Source organism: Fukomys damarensis, unplaced genomic scaffold (assembly GCF_012274545.1).
Source record: "Fukomys damarensis isolate Sample0158 unplaced genomic scaffold, DMR_v1.0_HiC HiC_scaffold_20, whole genome shotgun sequence".
Classification (NCBI taxonomy): Eukaryota; Metazoa; Chordata; class Mammalia; order Rodentia; family Bathyergidae; genus Fukomys; species Fukomys damarensis.
In genome coordinates, this window is record NW_022900932.1 from 12,610,163 (window position 1) to 12,631,946 (window position 21,784).

The 21,784-nt window shown below is 46.2% G+C and overlaps 1 protein-coding gene across 2 annotated transcripts; it reads left to right on the top strand.

Annotated features, from left to right (window-relative positions):
- The first annotated feature begins 573 nt into the window (after positions 1-573).
- On the top strand, positions 574-6,705 carry Tmem254 (transmembrane protein 254). 2 transcript variants are annotated; one of them, XM_010617786.1, is made up of 4 exons: positions 574-727; positions 2,924-3,027; positions 3,192-3,251; positions 5,590-6,705. In XM_010617786.1, the coding sequence occupies exons 1-4, from the start codon at positions 638-640 to the stop codon at positions 5,708-5,710; spliced, it is 375 nt and encodes a 124-aa protein (XP_010616088.1). In that variant the 5' UTR covers positions 574-637; the 3' UTR covers positions 5,711-6,705. The 2 variants fall into 2 exon arrangements, with proteins under 2 accessions (XP_010616088.1, XP_010616087.1); XM_010617785.3 differs by lacking the exon at positions 574-727 and adding an exon at positions 795-994.
- Positions 6,706-21,784: the final 15,079 nt, after the last annotated feature.

Here is a 21,784-nt window from a genome sequence, read left to right on the forward strand (position 1 = left end):
TGCTATAATCTCGTTTTACAGATAGAAAAACTATAAAACAGCCTGGCCCAGAAATATCAACAGCGGAGTCAGTACTTAAACCAAGGCAGTGTGCTGCACACGTCCCTGTGCCTTGCACTTAGATACACCTTAAGTGAAGATGAAAAGCATCATTTTTCACCAAGCATAGCACAGAGCATAAGTCCAAAACCTAGACTCAAAGACGATGAGGCAGGAGGACCGCCATGAGTTCGAGGCCAGCCTGGATGGACTACATAGTGAGTTCAATGCCAGCCTGAACTACAGAGCCAAGACCATCTTTTTAAAAAGAAAAAAATAAATAAACAAAAACTTAAGACTCGCGGCTATCTCGGTAAATACCGTCTGCTCGCAACAGCTTCATCTTAAACCCAGCAAGGTGTCACCCAGTATAGACATCTCCCCTACAAGATAACAAGCGACCTGCAAGCGGCGTTCAGGCGTTAGAACACCTCGGCCTCTCTCTCTCTCTGTAAACCCGACACAGCTACGTTTGCCCGAAATTTCACAACCCGGGGTATCTCCCAGGTCCGGGAGGGGCTAAAGGAGGGATCACCCCGCCTCTCTCCGTTTTCACGCTCCCAGTCCCGCCTAGCAAGGCCAGGGAGGCGCTGCCGCAATGGCGCGGACAGCAGGCGACGCAGCCTACTTCCAGAGGGGAAGTCTGTTCTGGTTCACAGTTATCACCGTTTCCTTTGGCTACTACACGGTAAGGACAGCGACGCCAGGTTCCGCGCTCTTGGGAGGGAGAGGCCGCGCAGGCGCACTGGTAGGCCAGGGCCTGGACGAGTGCTCCAGGCCCTGAGAACCGGCTCGTCAGGCTTTTCCTTGCTATAGGCGGGGCGGCTCTCCACCCAACCCTTCTTTCAAAATGGTGATGGCGAAGTCGGGGGCCAGTAGGGATCCCACCGCCTACTTCCGTTCCGCCAGACTTTTGCCCGCGCTGATCACATTCCTGGGGCTGGGATACTTCGCGGTGAGGATTGGGGCTGGCGGCGCGAAGGGGGCTATGGGACTGCTGTCTCTGCGCACGCGCGCGTGTGGTTGCTTAGGTTACTGGTGTACGAGGTGGCGTATGGGACGTGCTATTTAAGCGAGCGCGGCGACCCTTTAGCCTAGGAAGAGTTCTTGGCCCTCGCGTCGCCCCCCCCACCACCTCCACCGTTATTGATGTTTACACTAGCCTGAGCCATTCACAGAGTCAGAATTACAGTCGACCGTCAGCCCTAGACCTGTCAATTAGGAATGAGGGCTTCCGAAGCAGAGTGAAGCAGTTGGGATTGATTGGGAAGTGAGAACAAACCTAAAGGATGGGTAGGATTTGACGGGTAAGAAGGGACAGAGAGGATGTAACTGTTCAGACGTACGTGTGAAAGCAGGAAGACAGCTCCCCAGAGGAAAAGCAGCTTCAGGGTAGCTGACAGTTTAAAGATAATGGGAAAGAGGCTGAAACATAGATTGAGGGCTACATTGGTATAATTATGAACAAAAGTAAGGCCATTTAGATAGTGCCCAGGAGATCCTGGAGACTAGGGATTTGTCACCCATAGTGTTGTTTGTTGGTGTCAGGGGTGACCACGTCTGTCCTGGTTTTCTCATATGTAAAATAAAGACGTTGAAATGAAAGTTCTCCTGGTTTCCTCATATGTAAAATGAAGACATTGAAATGAAATTTTTCTAAGGTGAACTTGGGTTCTTCCATTCTTCCATTCTGTGTCTCTGAATGATTAGAATTTAGAAAGAAGAAAGCTTTGGGGACTTCAATTGTGATATTGTGGAGCCGGCAGATGCTCTTTCTGTACCCTGTACATTGTAAGAAAGACAGTATTCTTGACAGATCTGAATGCGAATGAATTTTGGAACTGTTGACACTTATTATCAGAAAAACCTAACCTAGCAGAGAATACAAGATGGAAAATGAAGAGCTGATAATTTTACATAGATCTTATGTTGATTGTACAGTTACTCTTAAAACTTTACCACTCTGAACATCTGCCTCTCCATCTCTGTTCAATGGATCGGTCTTAGTTTGACCAGTACAATAAGTGAAAGAAAGGAAGGAGTTCTAAATTAAATGAGGTTTGGTTCAAGTCGTAGTTTTGGCAGTGAGAACTTGCCAACCACATAAACTCGTAAAAAGTTGTTTGTTAGTATCCTCTATAAAGTGTTCTGCTGAAATTCATTAGAATAGGAATTGTTGTGCCCTAGCGCCGCGTTGCCAAGAAGATCACCACTCACATATGCAACACACAAGAGCACTTTATTAGCACAGTATGCAGTGGGTCTGCCAATCAGAGATTGGAGACCTCGAAAAGCAATTTCAAGCCGCTTTTATAGGGTTTGGGATACATTAGTCTTAGTAACAAGCTTTACCTCTATTATGATTGGTTAGTTATTACATTTAAATCCTATTGGCTGTTATTGGGGTGGTGAGCTATCCGGGGTGGCCGAGGTTCAAGGTTGTTACAGGGTGGCCGAGTTACAAGGTTGGTATGGGGTGGCTGAGTTTCAAGGATGCCAGATGGTCTTATCTAATGGTTTTATACATTCTGTTGTTTTCTCAGGAACTAGTTTGCTTTGCTCAGCAGTCACAAGACGATTGGGTTCATTTTAGGTCGGGCCCAGTATAAAATGGAGCCTTTTATTACAATATGGAGTTACTCTGGCCTCCACAGGAATCAGCCACCCTGGGCACTGAGTCTGATAACCATATATTTTCCTCTGTAAATGCCACTAAAGCTGCTTTTAGAAAACAGAAGTCAAAAATGGAGAAGCAACTGATTTCGGTCAGTTTCTTTGGTCCATGGTTGTTTCTGTATAATCAATATTATTCTATTGCTGCTCTCAAACATTTACTGATCTCTTAAATGATTTAATAGATATTCTGCTTCTGGCTCTCTTTCAGTGGGTTGTCTTCTGGCCTCAGAGTATCCCTTATCAGAGCCTTGGGCCGCTGGGCTCCTTCACCCAGTACTTGGCAGGCCACCATCACACTCTCCTGCGCTATGGGTAAGGACATTGCAGCTGCAGCTCACTGGCCACCTGGAAGGCCTGCAGGTGGCATCGGATATCCAACAGCAAAGCCAGTTCACATTGAGACACTTTTCTTTTTAAAGCTTCTGTGGTAATTTCATCACCTTAAACTAGAAACACTTCTCTTCTTTTGGCTTCAGATACTGGCTTGCCTGGCTGATTCACATTGGAGAGTCCTTATATGCCATGGTACTGTGCAAGTAAGTCTCTGTCACCTTTCTCCTAGTGTCTAAGTTGAGGATAGTTACATTTAAAAAATTCATGCACTTGTAGGCTGAGAGCACTCCCGGGGTAGATTTGAATCCCCATACCAGTACTGAGCCTGCCAGAGTGGGAGTACTCAGTAAATGTTTGATGAATGAATTCAGTTTGATTGTGTTAGTCCATTGATTGTTTGGTTATTTAATTGAGATGAATTTTGTTTTATTTTTACAACTCTATAAAGCACCAAATAGAACAAAGAGTAACTCTTCTAGTTTGAAAAGAGCTGAATTATTGGCAGGCTGATGATTCTAATCTGATTTGACAGCCAAGTCACTTGAGTAACTTTCTCAAGATAGACGTATCTGCTTTCCAGACTCAGAGATTCTGATCCAGTAGCTCTTGCTCCTGACATAGGAATATGTTTTTCTTAAAGCTGCACACATATAGTTCTGTCCAGTGTGATCAGCTACAAGAGTGTGCAGTTCCCAGTGCTCTCCCCCAGCAGGCTGATCCAGTGCTTACTCTTCCCACTCCGACAGTGAGCTTTTCCAAACCCCAGGGGCCTTGTGTCCATCTCCAGGTGCTTCCATTGAAGCAGTTCCCTTGGCTTGACTTCAGATAGGGAATGCTAAAGTACTGGACTCTGTTATGTCTTTGCATTGGCCTCTTCAACCTCGCAGTGAAGTCTTGCTCTGGGGGTTTTTCGTGCAGCCCTTCAACTTAGAATGCAGCAGCACCTGACAGTTGTTTTGATATTGTTTTTATATTTGGAATCTCTGATGAAAACCAAAGGACTCTGTCTTTTGGGCCTGGTGGCACGTACCTATTATCTCAACTCTCCAGAGGCTGAGGCAGAAGGGTTGCTGCAAGGGTGAGTCTAGCCTGGGCTGCATAGTGAGTTCAAGGCCAGCCTGAACTATGTAGTGAGAGCCTGTCTCAAAAAATAAAAGTAATAATGATTCAGCAGCAGCAAAGACACAGGCACTGCCATCTACAGAGCCTAAAATCACCAAGTAGCAGCAAATCTTTGATTTCCTTTCCTAAGTGTTGTATCTTACATACTTCTAGAATAATATGTTTATTTTCCATTTGCTCATTTCAAAACCAACATGTTTGCCAATAAAAGTTATACACATTTGCTAAAAACTCAGAAGCACAACAGTTGAAAGTGGTTTCTGTTATCCCAAAACTCATTATTAAGAGTTTAGTATATATAATTATAATTATAATGTAAAGCAGTATTGTGAAGAAAATGAATTTCATACATCTGGCTCACTTTGGTATTTACTTCAAATAATTGGTAGGTCTGGCATTTAAAAATCAAAGCATGAGTACTTTAAATGCTGCTGTTTCCCACCATCTTGCCATTTAAATGGAGGGATGAGTTTGCGCGCCTGACAAGAGTGTGTTCTTGTTTCCTTCATCCTCACAACCCCTGCTCTCCCTGGGTGTCTGTCCTTTCCTTACCCATCTAGAGGGGTTCTTTTTTGATTCTCAATTTGAGTGATCTGCCATTCAGATATTTTGCAAGTATCCTTTCTCATTATCTTTTTGACTCTGCTAAGTCTTCCGATAAAGAGAAGTTAGTCAGTGGTGTCTGATTTATTTGTTTTCTTTGTGATGTTAACCCTCTGGAGATCATGGCTGGTGGGAGTTGTACAGACTCCTCACATCTTGTCACCCATGACCTCTGCAGGGTTAAAGGTATGGCTATTCTTACATACAGTGTCTTCTAGTAGTTCTAGAGTCTTGCCTGTCACACATCTTTAATGTATCCAGAGTTTATTTGTTCTGTAAGACAGCAAGAGAAAGAGACATTTCCAGCCTCATCTTTCTCATGTGAATGCTCAGTTATCCCAGAGCCATTTAGTGATCCATTCACTGTCTGTTGTTGTGCCCTCTCATACAGGGACATATGTATGTGACTCTGTATCTGAGCTCTCTGTTATTAAAAATAAAAAAAAATTTAAAGCCAGACACAGTAACACATGCTGTAATCCTAGCACTCAGGAGACTGAGGCAGGAGGATCTCCATTTCGGGAGAGTATGTTCTACATGGCAGCCCTTTTCAAAAAAAAACAAAAAAACAAAAGCTGGGCATGATGGAGCTCGCCTGTAATCCCAGCTCTCTCAAGGCTGAAGCAGGAGGATCGCTGTGAGTTCAAGACCAACCTGGGCTACATTGTGAGTTCCAGAGCAGTCTCAACTACATAGTGAGACCCTGTCTCAAGAAAAAAAAAAAAGCAAACCAAATAAATAAATAAATAGAAAATAGTAACTCTGTGAAACCATAAACTTAAATTCTGGTGTTTAAATTTTGCTCTTTCTTTTCAGATACAAGGGAATCACAAACCCCCGGGCTCGGCTACTCTGGTTCCTACAGACTTTCCTCTTCGGGGTGGCATCTCTCTCCATCTTGATTGCCTACCGACCAAAGCACCAAAAACGCACATAAAGGAGCTGGCCCTTCCAACCTAGTTAAGACCACCTGGCTGTTCATTTTTCTTTCACATTCTCTGGTTGAGCTTGGATAGGGCAGTGTTATGTAGGAGAGAAATAAGAAACAACTGTGGCTCTCCATTTCCGCAGCCTCAACTGTTAGGCAGTGGCTTCGGCCACCTTGAACCGTGCCCTCCCTGCGCTCTCCTGTTACCTGGGCGAAGGCACATGTTGCATTTGCTGGCCGGGGTACATTGCTCCCCACCCTCACTACTACCATCTCCACTCTCCTTTCCCAAGTGCTTTTCCCCTCTTCTGGACCAAGTGACACTTGCACAGTACATCATTCCACATACATTTATCAGGCACCTGTGAGGCAGGGTCCTCATCCTCTCAAACTGCAAGGAAAGCCAAGGAAGACAGGTGCCCATCATGGGGCCGGCTGAGCGACTGCACGGAGGCCCAGGCTCGTTCCTAGCCGGAAGTAACCCGTCCCTGCACGTGGCCCATGGGACAGACCACCGGGTAGTGGCAGGATCTGGTGGGCACAGCGAGATTGTTCAGTACCTCAGGGCCACACAGTAGACCCTGTGACATTTCCCCAGCGGGTGTCCTGTTCCCCCACCAGCCCTGGGGCTCCTTGCATGTTACTCGACAGAGGAAGGATGCTCTTCTCGCTTTCCATGTCCCTGGCATTCCAGTTTTATGCCAGACCTGCTGAAGCCACTCAGTGTCTCCTCGTGTCAACAGATAGGCACAATCCTGCCTTCGACTACTGAGGTCGCCTTTCCTCTGGGGGAAGCCTAGATCTTTTTCCTGCTTTCCTACTCTCAGTGGCTTTCTCCTTCCTGCAGTGGATTCCTTAGTCACACACCATCCTGTTCTAGAGATCCACTCCCATGTGTTACCCAGCTCATCACTGCCTCCCTCTGCCCAAGAACCACCAGCATCTTCTCTGGGGAGGCTTCCTCATTTTCCCTTCCATGATACAGTGGGGCCGCAAACATATATGAGAAACAACCTGCTCCTGCAGTGAAAGCACCACCACGAAAGATTATGGACCGTGGGTCATTTTTTGTTGAGATAAATTTTGGGCCAGGTATGGTGGCACACACCTGTGATCCCAGTACCTGGGAGGCTGAGGCAAGAGGATCACTGAGAGTTTTCCGCCAGCCTGGGCTACGTATTGAGTTCAAGGCCAGCCTGAGCTACATAGTGAGACCCTGTCTCAAAAAACTGGAAATAAATATTTTGGAAACTATATCAGTATTTCCTTCTCTTTCTCTTGTGATTAAGGGGTTGCTTTTTGCTAAAGAAAAGGGGTTTTGACTGTGGAGTTAAGCATTGTGGAAATCCAACCTAGATATTTTTTAAGCCTGGTGCTCTGCAAAGGCAGATAGTGGTGAAAAAATGACTGACTTGAATAAAATGGATTGTCTCCAACAAAATGCTTTTCTTGCTTTTTTTTTTTTTTTTTTTTTGCACTTGTCAGTTTCCATATATTCCCTCACAGGTGATTCTTTTTCTCAACTAGGCTCTATTGTGGAATTGTTTGTACAATTGAGTATCCATCTGTCTTGCACTGATAAAAGCAAGCTTCCGTGGTGGTAGAATATATGTTTCTTCTGTTTGTAGAACTGGCCCTCGGAACTCCTCCACACTCAATGCGGCACCGCAGTGGCAACCATGGTCTTCACTGTTCCATCATCTTCTTTATGTTTCTTCACTGAGAATTTTATTTTTTATTATTATTTTGTGTCAGGGTCTGGTGAAGTTGCTCAGTTGCCCAAGCTGGGCTCACCCTTACAATCCTCCTGCCTCAGCCTCCCTGAGTGCTGGGATTATAGGTGTGTGCCACCATACCTGGCTGGCTCCCTTTTACAAGAGAAAAGTATTTAGGAAACTAGACTAGTGTATTCCCTGTTGGCTCAGGATGTCACTGCAAAGAACAGGACTAAGGAAATTGATTCTTTAAGCATCATAATACCAGGCCAGGGATTTAGCTCAGTGGTTCCACCGCCTGCCTCGCAAGTGTAAGGACCTGAGTTCAATCCCTGGTACAAAAAAAAAAAAAAAAAAAAAAAAAAAAAAAAATATGTCCTTTAACTCGCATTCTGCACCACAGGGGTCCCTGGCCCTGGTTTGCCAGCTCTCTGTCCCTCTCTCAGCTCCCTGGTTCTAGCAGCATGGACCGTCTCTCAATCCTGCCACCCACACAGCTTCATCATAGAATTGCTCTGTGCTCAGCCACTATTACTACAGACAAATAGTCTTAACCTTATGTCAGAGAAGTTATCTTTTATTTGCTAAATGGTATTCAATTTTAGGATTTTCTTTTTTGGATGGGGGGATGGAGATGGGGTCTCCCTATGTAATTCAGGCTGTCCTTAAACTCACTATGTAGCCCAGACTGGCCTCAAACACAAGGTGATCCTCCTGCCTCAGCCTCCTGAGTCCTGGAAATACTTGCATGCACTACCACATCTGGCTTCCCTTATCTCTAATTTTATATGAATATCCTTTTTTTTTTTTGAGACAGGGTCTCCCTATATAGTTTAGACTAGCCTCAGCCTGGCGATCCTCCTGCCTCAGCCTCCCAAGTGCTGGGATCACAGGTGTGCACCACCACATCCGACATAACATCCTTTAATATATAAGGCATTGGCCAGGTCAAAAAGGCAAAACAGCTGAGCATGGTGGCGCACACCTGTGATCCCACAGCACTCAAGAGGCTGAGGCAGAAGGATTGCCACAAAGTGGAGGCCAACCTGGGCCACATCGTGTGTTCAAGGTCAGCCTGGACTACATAATGAGACCCTATCTGAAAAAAGAGAAAAGAGGCAAATAGTACAAAAAGACGCACTTGGAGAAGCCCGCTTTCCCTCCCTGTCTTATCCACCACATTCTTATCCACCTCCTCTTGGAGTGGGAGGACTTACAATGTGCATTATAGGCGATTGGTTTATGAGCTGACAGACACAGATCTACCCCTTCTACAGCACGTCAAGCCCAGCAGGTGCAAGCTTTTATACACATACGCTCACAAGAGAGGGCTTGACACCCTCCTGAGCACGCCTGGCTGTGGGAGAACCATCTGCACCTGAGGACTAACAAATCTTCCTTCTCCTTCACAGGCAGGTGGCTGCAGCTTGGAACAAGGAGCACAGGTTAAACTCCCTCTCCCACAGTAACGAGGACACCGCACTGTCTTCCTCATATTTGTATCTCAGAGAGAGGCTTCCTGTACATCAAACAGGGTATAAGGGCTCATAATCCAGTGTTCTCAGGAAAATGCCCCAAGAAAAAGAACTGGGGTGTAGCTCGGAGGCAAAGCAATTGCCTAGAATGAAAGAGGCCCTAGGTTCAGTCCCTGCCAGTGCGAATAAAAGAGAGGAGAAGGGGAAAAACATCTTTGTTCCTTTGACAACGGGGAAAATGCAACGTTATCGTTACTTATTCTTCTATAAAAACATCACCAATTTTTGGCTTATACTTCCCGTATGAAATTTTGCAGGTCAAAGCAAATACACGTAAATAGTCGGACTTCACCTTTCCCGTGCACATCAGTGCCGCCAGAGTGCAGATACCCAGGCACAAATGGGCAGAACATCTGAGGCGGTATCGTGGGTGCCCGTCTCCAAGAGGGTAATAAATGCCACCAGGAACCAGGTTTTCACGACCTTTGTACTTGCTAGCCCTCTATGGAGTCCTCAGCAAGTTTTTGTCTATTGATTTTGAGACAGGAACTTACTATGTAGTTCAAGACAGTCTTTTTCTTTTTGTTTTTTTATTTTAACTTCGTACGTGTGGGAAGTTGGTCCATGGACATGCACTTTCCTTCCTTCTCATCTCCCTTCCATTCTCTCCCTCTCCTCCCCACTGTCTCTTAACCCTTCCTTCCTTTTCTGTGTTTGCAGCACACACTGTCTTTGAACTCAATGTGCTGCTTCGGCTAGCCTCAAACTCACAGTGATCCTCCTGATTCAGCCTCCCAAGTGCTGGTGTTACGGCAGGACTCAGTAAGTGACACACAGACAGGCAGCAGAATGGAAGTAAAATAACAAATCTACTCATCGATAAGAGTCGATCGCACATAAGCCGTGCCTGGATCGACGCCACACTGGGTTACAACTCCTCCTTTGCTGGGGTTTCACAGCCTTGACTTCATTTGGGTGGTTACACTTCATTCTCACGGTTTAAATCACAGTCACAGAACAGTTCATCTTTCCAACCCAAATGTAACAGTTCTTTGCAGTTGGGGAGTTTACCTTTAAGATTCACCTAGTTATCTATGCTAGCCCATAGGAAGGGGGTGTTCAGGGTCAGGGGAGCCAATGTTAGCAATGGGTCCTTTCAGCCAGACACTCTTACGATCATGGGGCTCCAGTCTCTTCCGAGCTCAAGGTCTTACTGTGCCCTGTTATCTCAGGGTCAGACCCAATGCCTCAGTCGGCAATTAGCACCTTCGGTGCCGATTAGTTCTGAGCGAAACAAACTGCTGCTAGAGACAGCGGAAGCCATTTTACATTGTAACACTTTATAGGTTTTTGCTATTTATAAAAGCTTTCCCTATCACTGGGACTCAGTGACTCTTCAGTTCTCATGATCTGCAATTAGTTGCCCTAAAATGATCAGAAAACCTAAGCTGAATTCTTTTACCGTCCTGCATTTTCTGCTACAGTACTAGGATATGAAGTTACCCACTCACAAGCTCCAATCAGGGCAAAGGTCCCAAAGAGGAAAGACTAGATTTGCATGAATCTCGCAGGAGCTCTGCTTCCCAAGGAAAAAGTACAGTAATAACACTGCAACCCGCCTAGAAAGCAGATAAATATCAAGGCACGGTCCGCCCGTCACTGTTACTGCTGTTGTTTCTCCTTAAGAGCAAAGGCAGCAAGCGGAGTATACGAAGAGTCCTGGGCCTGCCAGGACAGCCCTGTCACCCACAGTTCAGTAACCAAATCACCTTGGATAAATTACGTCCTTTTGTCAAGTCTGAACTCTCCGTCCTTTGTAAACAGACAGGTTAACGATAAAGAAAGCCCGGACTGGCCGACACCCTTTTAGCTCATCTTTGAGGCCTCCAAAAGTCTTTATTTGTCTCGGCTTAGCTAGAACTGCATGAAACCACACAAGATAGGAGACAAAAAGCTGACCGCAAACATGACTATAATCGGAATGCGGGAAAGGACTGCAGAAATCCCCACCAGCCTCGTTTTACACTGGGGGAAACTGAGGAAAGTAGCCTCCAACGTCTCACAGCCATTCTGTTGCAGACCCAGGTCCCTGGAGTCTCGCCCTTTCCCAAAGCTGCCTTTCAGAAGTGCTGGCTGACACATCCAAAGCAGGGCTCTCAGCAGCCTGCCTCATCTCCCAAGTATTTTGTGAATATTCTCCAGGGACCGTGCCTTGAGAGAGAATAATTTCTGCCATCGCGAGCTGCCTTAAACCCCTGCATCCTGTTCATATTCCCGGCGCCCGCCCTTGATACAGTCTCCATAGCAACGCACACATAATGTGAACTCTCTGTAGTCCCAGGGGCTTTCTGGTCATTGGCCAAAGGTACAGCAATAATACGTTGCACATGTCCCCAGATAGGGGGTATTTATAGCAGTTATGAAGCTTTAACATCTCCACAGCCGGAGTCTGTGGGCTTGCGTTCTGGGTATTAGAGCGTTTCCTAGGAAACCAATAATAAATACATTATGAAATTTCACCATTCAAAGTGTCACTGGCACTGTCATGTCTCCTGCAAAACACACTCTGACCAGAGGGGGGTTCCTTATGCAATCCCACCACGTCCTTCGAGTCTGCAGGAAGCCAGCAGAATGGCTTCCGCGTTAAAAATGAAGTGTGAGAGGAAGCATCGGGCAGAGATATTCGCTGTGGGGGGGCATCTTGCTGAGGGAGGGCCTGCGTTCTTCACCTACTCCTCATCAGCACTGCTAGGAGCTGGTTGCAGCTGGCTCATTTTCCAAGCTAGAAAACAAGGCCTCATGAGTTAGTAGCTTGTTTACAAGCAGAACTGACCGAGGGATCCCTAAAACTCTGCCACTTCAGAGTCTGTGACACATGTTCTGGGCTAACTGGTTATAAACTACAGAACTAACCTGGGCATAAAGCCACGCTCCAGGATCAATACGTGATGTGATCAAACAATACAGGGAAGCCAGGCGTAGTGGCGCACACCTGTAATCCCAGCACTGGGGAGGCTGAGGCAGGAGGATCACTGTGAGTTCGAGACCAGCCTGGGCTACACAGTGAGTTCCAGGTCAGTCTCAACTACCTAGTGAGACCCTGTCTCAAACAAACAAACAAACAAACAATACAGGGAATGCTTAAGTTTTTTACAGTGAGAGACACATTGCCATGAATCCCCCTCAAAACGCTTCCCCTCCCTTCTGACACACAGCCCACCGTTCCTGCCTCTTTCTGAAGCAGTTCTGCAAGTCCTCTTTCATGAGGGTCTATAGTTGTGCTATTGTGGTTGTCTCAATGTCCCGAATTGATTCAAAACATTAACCTCTGACTTTGGGCAAGAGCCAGAGTCTGATGGTGCTGGATTTGGTGAAGAGAGTAGATAAAGACACCCTAATGTTTGTATTTGACAGAAGTTGCCATAAAACTGTGAACTAATTCAGGACGTCAAAAGAGCCACAGAAAGACTCTCAGAAAAGAGGACTCCAGAGCTGCTTCAGAAAGTAGCAAGAACAATGGGGATAAGTGTGTTTGAAGTGAGGGGAAGTATTTTGAGGAGTTTTAATGGTACTGCATCTTTGACTGTAACTTTTTTTATTTTATTTTGAAGCCTTGTATGGTGCCACACGCCTGTAATCCCAGCACTTGGGAGGCTGAGACAGGAAAATTGCTGAGAGTATGAGGCCAGCCTTGGCTACATAGTACAAGACCAGCCTGAACCTTATAGCAAAAACATGTCACACACACAAAAAACAAACAAACAAACAAAATTCCGGGATAGCCTGCGCAATTTAGCAATTTAGCAAGACTCTGTCTCAAAAATATTTCTTAATTGTTTTTAAATTGGGGCAATTTTTTTTATATTCCAAAGTTCTGTATTTTTCAAAATAAAGACCACATATTGTTTAGAGATAATCTACGCAAGAGTCACAAAAAATAGTTGCCCAGGCATAAGCATACACAGGTTTGTTAAGGGGACACATGGTTACAAGTGTGCTTAAAAAAAAGTTCGTTGGAAATATACACAAGGCTCTAGAAATGTACACCGTGCAGTGTTACAATTCTATATTCAAACAAGGAAAATTGACAGGTACTGTACATTCACTTCCAAGTTGACAAAATGCAAAATACAGTTAATCTTCTGTACAAAAAGGAAGGGCAATCCACACTTTACAGGGTGAAAGGAGCTCTGATTATAAGGAAAACGGGGGCAGGGCTGAACCTTTACATGTCCTTTTGATTGTCACTAAATATGCAAAACATTACTTTTTTAGGGTTAAAAGAAAAAAAGCACTAGTGTGAACTGAATTATCCAGAATAACATTTAGAAAGGATCGCACTACATTCTGACTAGGCTGACAAATAAAACCAAGCTGTTCTTTTCGTTTTAAACATTAACTAGGCTGTGTAAAGAACATTTTTTTTCCTTCAAAAGAAAAAAATTTACTTCTAGTTGAAATTATAAGGTACAACATACACCACTATATGCTACGACCATAAAAGGTGAGAATATAAACTGAATGCACAGGGCTGGCTAGTTCTCTTTTCTTACCAAAAATTGTGTCTGTGTTGATTCAAACTTTTCCACGTTCACATTACAGGTATACAAATGTACAATTGTACAATGAAAAGTATGTTCAACTACTAGGGTACATTATAGATATAGATTAGACCTCAAAACAAGAAAACACTACAAACTTGTATATATGCAAAGTCTACACCAAGTATACGCTATATATTTATAGAAGCAAGACCAAAAGCAGAGTTGCATTTTTTTTTTCTCCTGCTAAATAATCAGATTTTGCCTTTCAATGTTAACAGGAAAAAGAAAATCCGGTAGGCAGTAAACAGTCCCACCCACCTGGCCCTGAGAGACATTCTGGGTGCTGTGCCTCCCTCCCCAAAAAAAAGGGCCACATCAGCTTCCTTGGCACACTAGCGTCTCCAGAAACAGCGGCTTTCAGAAGTTTCATGAACACAATGTCGTAAGCCAAAGTTTTAACAATTCCAAAAGTGTTTTACTTTTTCTTGTACTGGGGATTGAATTTGGGCCCTTGTGCTTGGGAGGCAGGCGGTGGAACCACTGAGCCAAATCCCTGGCCCATTTTTCTTTTTCTTTTTTTTTTTTTTTTTTTTTTTTTTTTTTTTTTTATTGAGTCTGACCTGGAACTCACTATGTAGCCCAGGCTGGTCTCGAATTCACAGTGATCCTCCTGCCTCAGCCTCCCAAGTGCTGGGATTACAGGTGTGCGCCACCACTCCCAGCCTCATTTTATATATATACTTTTTATAAATAGTATTAAATGCTGCTTTGGGGTCATTTAACTAAAATTCAAACTTTCCAGGTTTTTTGTTTGTTAGTTTTGTTTTGTTTTTTTGCTAAAATGAACAATTTGCAAAACTTGCCAATGAAGCAAATGAGGTAAAACCTTTCTTATTTTTCTTTTTTTTTTTTTTTAACTTTTTTGTTAAACCAACCACCCTGAAAGTTTCCATACATGGAATATAGATACGACATTGAACAAAATGTGTGGTCTTCCTCACACACTGGTTACCTATGTACAAGTATCCTATACACCATTAAAAGAGCAGGGCAATTAGTCAATTTAAAAAGACAACTAGTGTGTGTTATGTGTAATGAAATGAAATTTACAAAGACTTTTCCACGGGTTGATTTGATTCCTTTCTGGAGGAGGGGCAGAGCAATCTTGTACCCACTCCAGACTCTACGCGGACATTTCAGGGTGCTGGTTGATCTGCCAAGGGGCCAGTGGGTTCAGCAGGAATGGGGTCAGGGTGCACCATTAGGAGGGCCACAGATAGGCCCCAAATCCACCCCATTCTTCATGTAGTGTTTCTCTGGCTTGGCCGGGATGTACCTGCCATAGGTGTACTTTTTAAATTGTTTTTCATTGGAGGGATTTTTGTTCCACTTTTTTTGTTGGAAGGTTTTCTTGTCTGGAGACAAGATCTCACGATGCAGCCCAGGCTGGCCTAGAACTCCCAGTGATCCTCCTGCCTCAGTGTCTGGAGTGCTGGGATTACCAGCATGCACCACCAAGCCCAACTCTCTGTTTTTACATCTATTTAAACCTTCACAGTATATTTTAATCACCCTTGAACATTTGTGCACATCTCTAGTCCCTGTAGAGAGGTTTGAAGCCCAGGCCTTCTCATGGAGCTACATCCCCAGCCCACCTCGCTTTTTTTTTTGGTACCAGGAATTGAACTCAGGGATCGTGAGACCGGGAGCAGCACCACTGAGCTAAATCCCATGCCCCATGTTTTGTTTATTTTAAAATAGGTTCTCACTAAATAACTAAATTGCTCAGCCTGGAAACTTGAAATCCTGCTGTCTCAGCCTCCCAGAGTACTAGGATTATAAGCGTGTATCACCACACCTGGTTTGAGCTTGTGTTTTTTAATTTTTTCTTTGAGTCAGTTGCGATTTGCCTGGTTCCCTCACTGATGCAGTGAATATCCCAAACGCATTCATTTTATATCTATTTGAAAGTTGTGGATTTATCTTTTTGCTTAGTTTTACTGAGACAGGGTCTTGGTATGTGGTTGAGGCTGGAGAATTTGAGGCAATCCTCCTGCCTCAGCCTCCCAAGTGCTAGGATTATAGGTATACGCCACCATGCCCAGCTCTGGCTGGCTTTGAACTCATTATGTAGCCCAGTCTGGCCTCAGATTCACAGTGATCTTCCTGCTTCGGCCTCCCCAGATCTGGGATTACAGGCGTGTGCCACCACACCCAGCTGTGATTTTACCTTTTAGGAAAAGTATTTCAGCCAAACCAAACATGGTATCAACACCTGTAATCCCAGCACTGGGATGCCTGAAGCAAGAGGATCACCACAAGTTCAAGGCCACCCTGCACTACAAAGTGAGACCCTGTCTCAAAGAAAAACAATTTAGCGGGGTGTGGTGGCACACACCTGTAATCCCAGCATTTGGGAGGCTGAGGCAGGAGGCTTAGTGTGAGTTCCAAGACCAGCCTGTGCTAATAGTGAGTTTCAGGTCAGACTCAACTACGTAGTGAGACCCTGTCTCAAAAAACCAAAAAAGAAATAAATAAATAGAGATACAAGGCAGGGGAGCTTTAGACTTTAGAGCTCCATAACTCCTCTGATCTGGACTAACAGTCCCCAGGAGACTGTAACTCGAAGACCACCACTTGGTATTGTTTTGTTGTTGTTGTGCTTTTTGTCTTTTGAGACAGGGTCTTGCTATGTTGCCCAGGCAGGCCTCGAACTTTTGGCAACCCACCTGCCTCAGCCTCCCAAGCGCTGGAATTACAGGCACATGCCGCCATGGTGCACCACCTGGTGTTAGCTGTCCACAGCTGTAATCCAGCCCTTTCTGCTGAGGGACCATTTGAGCAGTGATTTCCTCCCTGACCCCTGGCTGCCCTTCAGGGGAGGTGGGGATAAAATAATCCCTTTCACCAGTATGGATCAAGGCTCCCAGGCCGGAAAAGCCAACGGCAAACCTACATCATATATAGTGGGCCCTCAAGTTACAACCAGCCTGATGTACGAACAACTTGAGTTAATTCAGTGAATGGACCTAATTCTGCCTCTTGTTATCTAGAGCACGTACCCAGGTAAACATCCCGATCTCAGCTGTACTGACTTACGACCAACTTGTGTTACCACCAGAACTGATCGAGTTGGCAAGTCAAGGGTCCACTGTCGTCTGGAAGGGGTAGAACAGTGAGTTTAGAAACTGGCCCTATTCTGTTGGGTTCATGGGGTTGTTGCAACAGCTGAGTTCTCATTGAAAATAATGTAAGGTAAAGATCCAGGAGAAGAAGGCTTTCCTTAAGCCTTCTTAACAAGAAGGGGCCTCTGTGTCATAAACAAATGACAAAAACCGGGCATTGAGAGACCCCAGAGGCCCTGCCCAGATCCATCACGTGTGGTCTGTCTTCCCAGTGCCTCTCAGTAAATTTGGGCCTGATAACCAAGAGGGTTACCTTGGATATTGTGGTGATAAACCTGAACCAAGAGCCAGTTCAACTGGAAAAGAGATTTCTAGCAGACAAAAAAATAAAACGGTTACCTGGACAGAAAGCAGCTCTGCAGAACCCAGAGTTTACCTCAGTGCGATCACATCCCGCCATCTTGTCTCCTCCTTTCCCCACCTTGCTATTTCTAGATGTGCATAGAAAAGGACGGGTCCTCTGCCAGCCTGGATGTGAAGCACCTCTCCCGAGGGACTCGGAGAGGGTGCTGGGAGACGCGACCGCAGTGTGTGGCAGGCCTGAGGCGCCCCGGGATGAACATGGCTTCTCTCGGGGGAGCTCCACAGGAAATGCCAGAGCCCAGCTGGTGGGGACCCTCTCACCATTACTTCATCCCTGATCCTCTGATGGGTCCTGACTGGGAATGGACCGAGGAACCAGGTCTCTGGCCCTGAGCGCCCCATTCCCACCATTGGTGAAGAGAAGCCTGCTGTCACCGCAGCCCCGGAGAAGAAGACGCCCTTTCTCTAGTGGCATTTTTGAAAACAGTTTCCCCACCAGTGAATGAAAATCTTGTGACTAGTGCTGAAGTTTATTAATGCTAAGGGCAGGCCCAAATTATTAAGCTAATAAATATTATTCAGCGACAACAACAAAAAAGAACCCAACGCACCCGTGTAGCCAGTACCCTGACCAAAAGACAACAGTACCAGCCTCTCAGGAGTGCATCATTTAACATTTTTCATTAATTGTGTTGTCTTTCTTTTTCTTTCTTTCTTTCTTTTTCTTTCTTTCTTTCTTTCTTTCTTTCTTTCTTTCTTTCTTTCTTTCTTTCTTTCTTTCTACGCATCATTTAACATTTTTCATTAATTGTGTTGTCTTTCTTTTTCTTTCTTTCTTTCTTTCTTTCTTTCTTCCTTCCTTCCTTCCTTCCTTCCTTCCTTCCTTCCTTCCTTCCTTCCATCTTTCTTTCTTTCTTTCTTTCTTTCTTTCTTTCTTTCTTTCTTTCTTTCTTTCTTTCTTTCTTTCTTTCTTTCTTATGGGGTTTCTCTATGTAGCCCAGGCTGGCCTTGAATTCTCAGTGATCCTCCTGCCTCAGCCTCCCAAGTGCCAGGATCACAGGTGTGCACCACCATGCCCAGCCGTATTTCATCCTTAGGGTTGCATGTAGTGACGGATCACTCCTCACTTCACCTGGCAGTTGGGGTAGTCTCCAGCTTAGCACCGCTAGGATTGTGCAGCGGTGGACATCCGTGACCCCGTCTCTCCGTGATCGGCACCTCTGTTCGGTAGGGTGCCTAAGAGTGGGATCGCCAGGTCTCATTTATCCCTGCATCAGTCTGTGTGGGTGCTTCTGGTCTGATCTAGCATGTGCTTTGTTTTCACCCTTCCTCTCTATTTGCAAACCCCCCGCACACCACCTTTTTCTTTTCGTGGTACTGGGGGTGGAACCCAGGGCTTTGAACATCTGGGCATGCGTTCTTATTTTATTTTGAGGCAGAGTCTCACTAAGTTGTCCAGGCTGGCCTCGGACTTGCAGTCCTCTGGGATTACAGGTGTCCACCTCTGTCCCGGGCTTGTAGTTCCTGTCTTTGAAAGTGAATCCCAGCTCCCATTACACACAGTAAGTTTACTTATTTGCTCGATCCTAAAATACTCACAAAATAGTTGCAGAATTGCTAATCCACATTCCCCAGCTCAGTCTGCTAAGGGGCCCCAGGAGCAGTGGCCTCTAAATATCATCCCCCAAGAAGAGGAAGCAGGGTCCCTTGGCAAAATGACTGAGCCCAGGGTGCGGACAGTGAAGCTTGGAATGGACTGGGGTGTCAGAAACGAAGGAAGTGATTGAAACCGAATGGGAGTATTTCAAACAGACACAGGACAAACTTGGGGGCACTCTCAGGGGGACGAGCTGAGTAACAATAATGTTATAGTAGGGTAAACTAAATATCCATGAGTCCATACTGGAATAAACAACTGGATAAAGAAATACATGACGGGGAAAAGGACAACTTTCTGAGACACTCGGGACTACTACGTTGGCACAGAGGGCCGGGACGATGGCACGAACCGTAGGTGCAGCGAACTCTTACCCTCTGGAGGGTGGCGTGTTTCAACAGACCTGTCATGAGACTCTGACGCAGCCACCAAGGCAGCATGTGTGCATGAGATGAGAAATCGTTACGAAGGAATTGCTAAATAAGCGCTCATTGGAAGGCTCGCTCCCAGTGGAGGCCACACGGCTGACCACTTCGTTACTGGTTTCCCTCCAGCTTTGCAGCAGGCGCCCCTGCACCCTGTGGGTTAAGGTACCGGTTGCCTAGGATACTTTCGGGGCACAACTCAAGGCTGTTTTTGCCGGAACACTAACCCTTCGCTTGAGTTTACAGAAATCCAAAGGGTGACGAAGTTGGGTAAGAGACAGGGCGTCTCTGTCTGCACAGCGTGTCTGTTCTTTTTGCTGTCTTAACCGCGGGTCAGATTCTCCTCGCCTCCTCCTATAGACGCGTTGATCATTGAAGAATATTTATGTCAGCCTATTACGCTGGTGTCGATTTTCTACTTCTCCTTCCTCTTTTCTGCCCCACCCGCTGGGCTCCTTCAGAGGCGACTAGACCCAGTGGCCTGAAGTGTTTGAGCCCTATCATGCTGGGGCTGAAGAACAGCTGGAGAAAGATGTGCAGGGCCCCCTCGGAGCCCACTTTCTGAGTTAAACATTAACCCAGGACCAGGGAAACTAGGTCTAAATCCAGTGGCAGAAAGTAACTGGGTAACTCAGTTCACACCCGAGGCTGGAGGCAGGTACTCGGTGGTGACCCCGGCCCTAATTACCAGGTCACTGACTGTGCAGCGGTGACACCCCACACACCCCCACTTTGGGCACCATGACATTTCTTCCAGGGGCCACAAAAGGTCAAAAACTCCACAGCCCTCAGGGCAGAGCTACAGACCAACCCTCGAGCCCCTCCACACACACACAGACAGCATAATACCCCCTCGGGTTGTGAGCTCTTCTTCCTGACCCGCCCCCACCCTGCGGAATGGACTCTGACTTTCAACAAACCTTTCCTCTTGCTGCTCTCTTTTGGTGACTCGCTCATTTCTCCGTTCAGGACCCCAAGAACCAAGAGAAGATGCTCAATCTGGTGACAACAGGGCCCAGACCCACAAGGCCGGGGTATTCTGCGCGGGATGACGGCACCAGATACCCAAAAGTTCAACACCCTCTAAGGTGAGTTGACCGTGACCACCCCGGGGTCCAAGTCGGCCATAAGAAGAAGCGTCTTTTGGAACTGTGCCTCCGGCCAAGGGAAATGACAGACATGAGCCGCTACCTCTCCCAACCCCAGCAAATCCACGAAAGCCTTTCCTTCTTTGTTCTGTGATCAGCAGCAGCTCGGTCACGCTCTCCCTTCAGCCAAAGCCCCACTTTCAAAGCCCCTCCGGCCCACAATAAACTTTGCCTGTGTAGAGGTCTGTGTGCTTGCTGTGTTGGGCTGGGTCTCGTTTCTGCCGTCTCCGGGTCAAACAGTGCCGTGGCCTGGCGTCGCTAACAGTTAAAGTCCAGGTGCCACATGTAGGAGGAATTATGGGAATGGACAGTCGCCCTTCGGGAAACACAATGGCCATGAATTCTTGCAGCCAAGAAGAGGCAGCGGGTGCTAACATCAGTGTAGTGATAAACAAGATACTGACATAGGCTCCACTCTCTACCCATAAGATCCTCATTTATTCCAAAGGGGAAAAAATAATCACTTTTCAGTGGAGGAATCTGGCAGATGCCACCTTTACCATCCACCTTTCCAAGCAGCCGTCTGTAGCATGAGCAGCAGCAGCACATGGCTCCCGGTGTGGCGCTGGGCAGGTGCAGCATCCTGTCCGTGGCACGCTCCCTGAAGAGGCACAGCCCAGGCTTGGGAGAGGGTGCCATGCTGAAGTCAAAGGACATTCCGTGAAAGAACTGGCCAGTGCTCTTCCGGAGTGTCAGGGTTGGGAAAGACAAAAATAGCCAATGTGGACTCCTAAAAACTGTCAACGGTATGAGACAAAGGGAAAAAAAAATAAAAATAAAAGACTGGGGCCGGGGGTTTAGCTCAGCGATTCGGTGGCCTGCCTTGCAAGCGCAAGGACCTGAGTTCAATCCCCGGTACCAAAAATAAAAAGTAAAAGACTGGGGAGCTGTTAGAACAGAGGCTCCTGAGGTGACATGGCCACCAGCCGAGCATGGTGGAGCACACATGTAATCCCTGAACTCTGGGAGGCTGAAGCAGGAAGATTTCAAGTTAAGCACAATTAGAGCAGTTTAGCAACTTACTGAGACTCTGTTACGGACCTATACCGTCAGGCCGTGAAAGATGTTAATATTGGGGGAAGCTGGTGAAGGACATACAAGGACTCACTGTACCATGTTTGTAAGTCTGACAATAAATAAATAACTAACTAACCCAGGTTCTAGAAGAAAGGATTTTGAATGTTCTCACTGGAGAGTAATGATACATGAGGGAACAGACAGGCTTCCCCTGGTCTGAACGTAACACAAGGCATACAAGTATTGAGATATGACGTGATACCCCGAAATCTGTAGAACCACGTGTCGATTAAGCAGACATGCAATACACGTTATTTCAGAAGACAAATTTTTAAGAAAGAGGAGGCTGGCTGGTGACCGTGGGAGGAAGTAGCACCTCCGCTGTAAGCATGAAGATCTACTCTTCCTGAGAGTGGCACGCAAGCCCTCAGTAACCTGACCGAGTCTCCCCCAGATTTTTCCTGTCTTTCCTGTCACTGCTTGCACCCTACCCCTACCCAGGCCCTTTGGGGACCTGCACTCTGTCTCTGCTCCAGGAATCAGGTAGCGGCTCGCTCTTTGTGGTTAGTGGCCCAGTCCCCTGGTGATCTTCAAGTCCCCCTTGCTCACAGGGT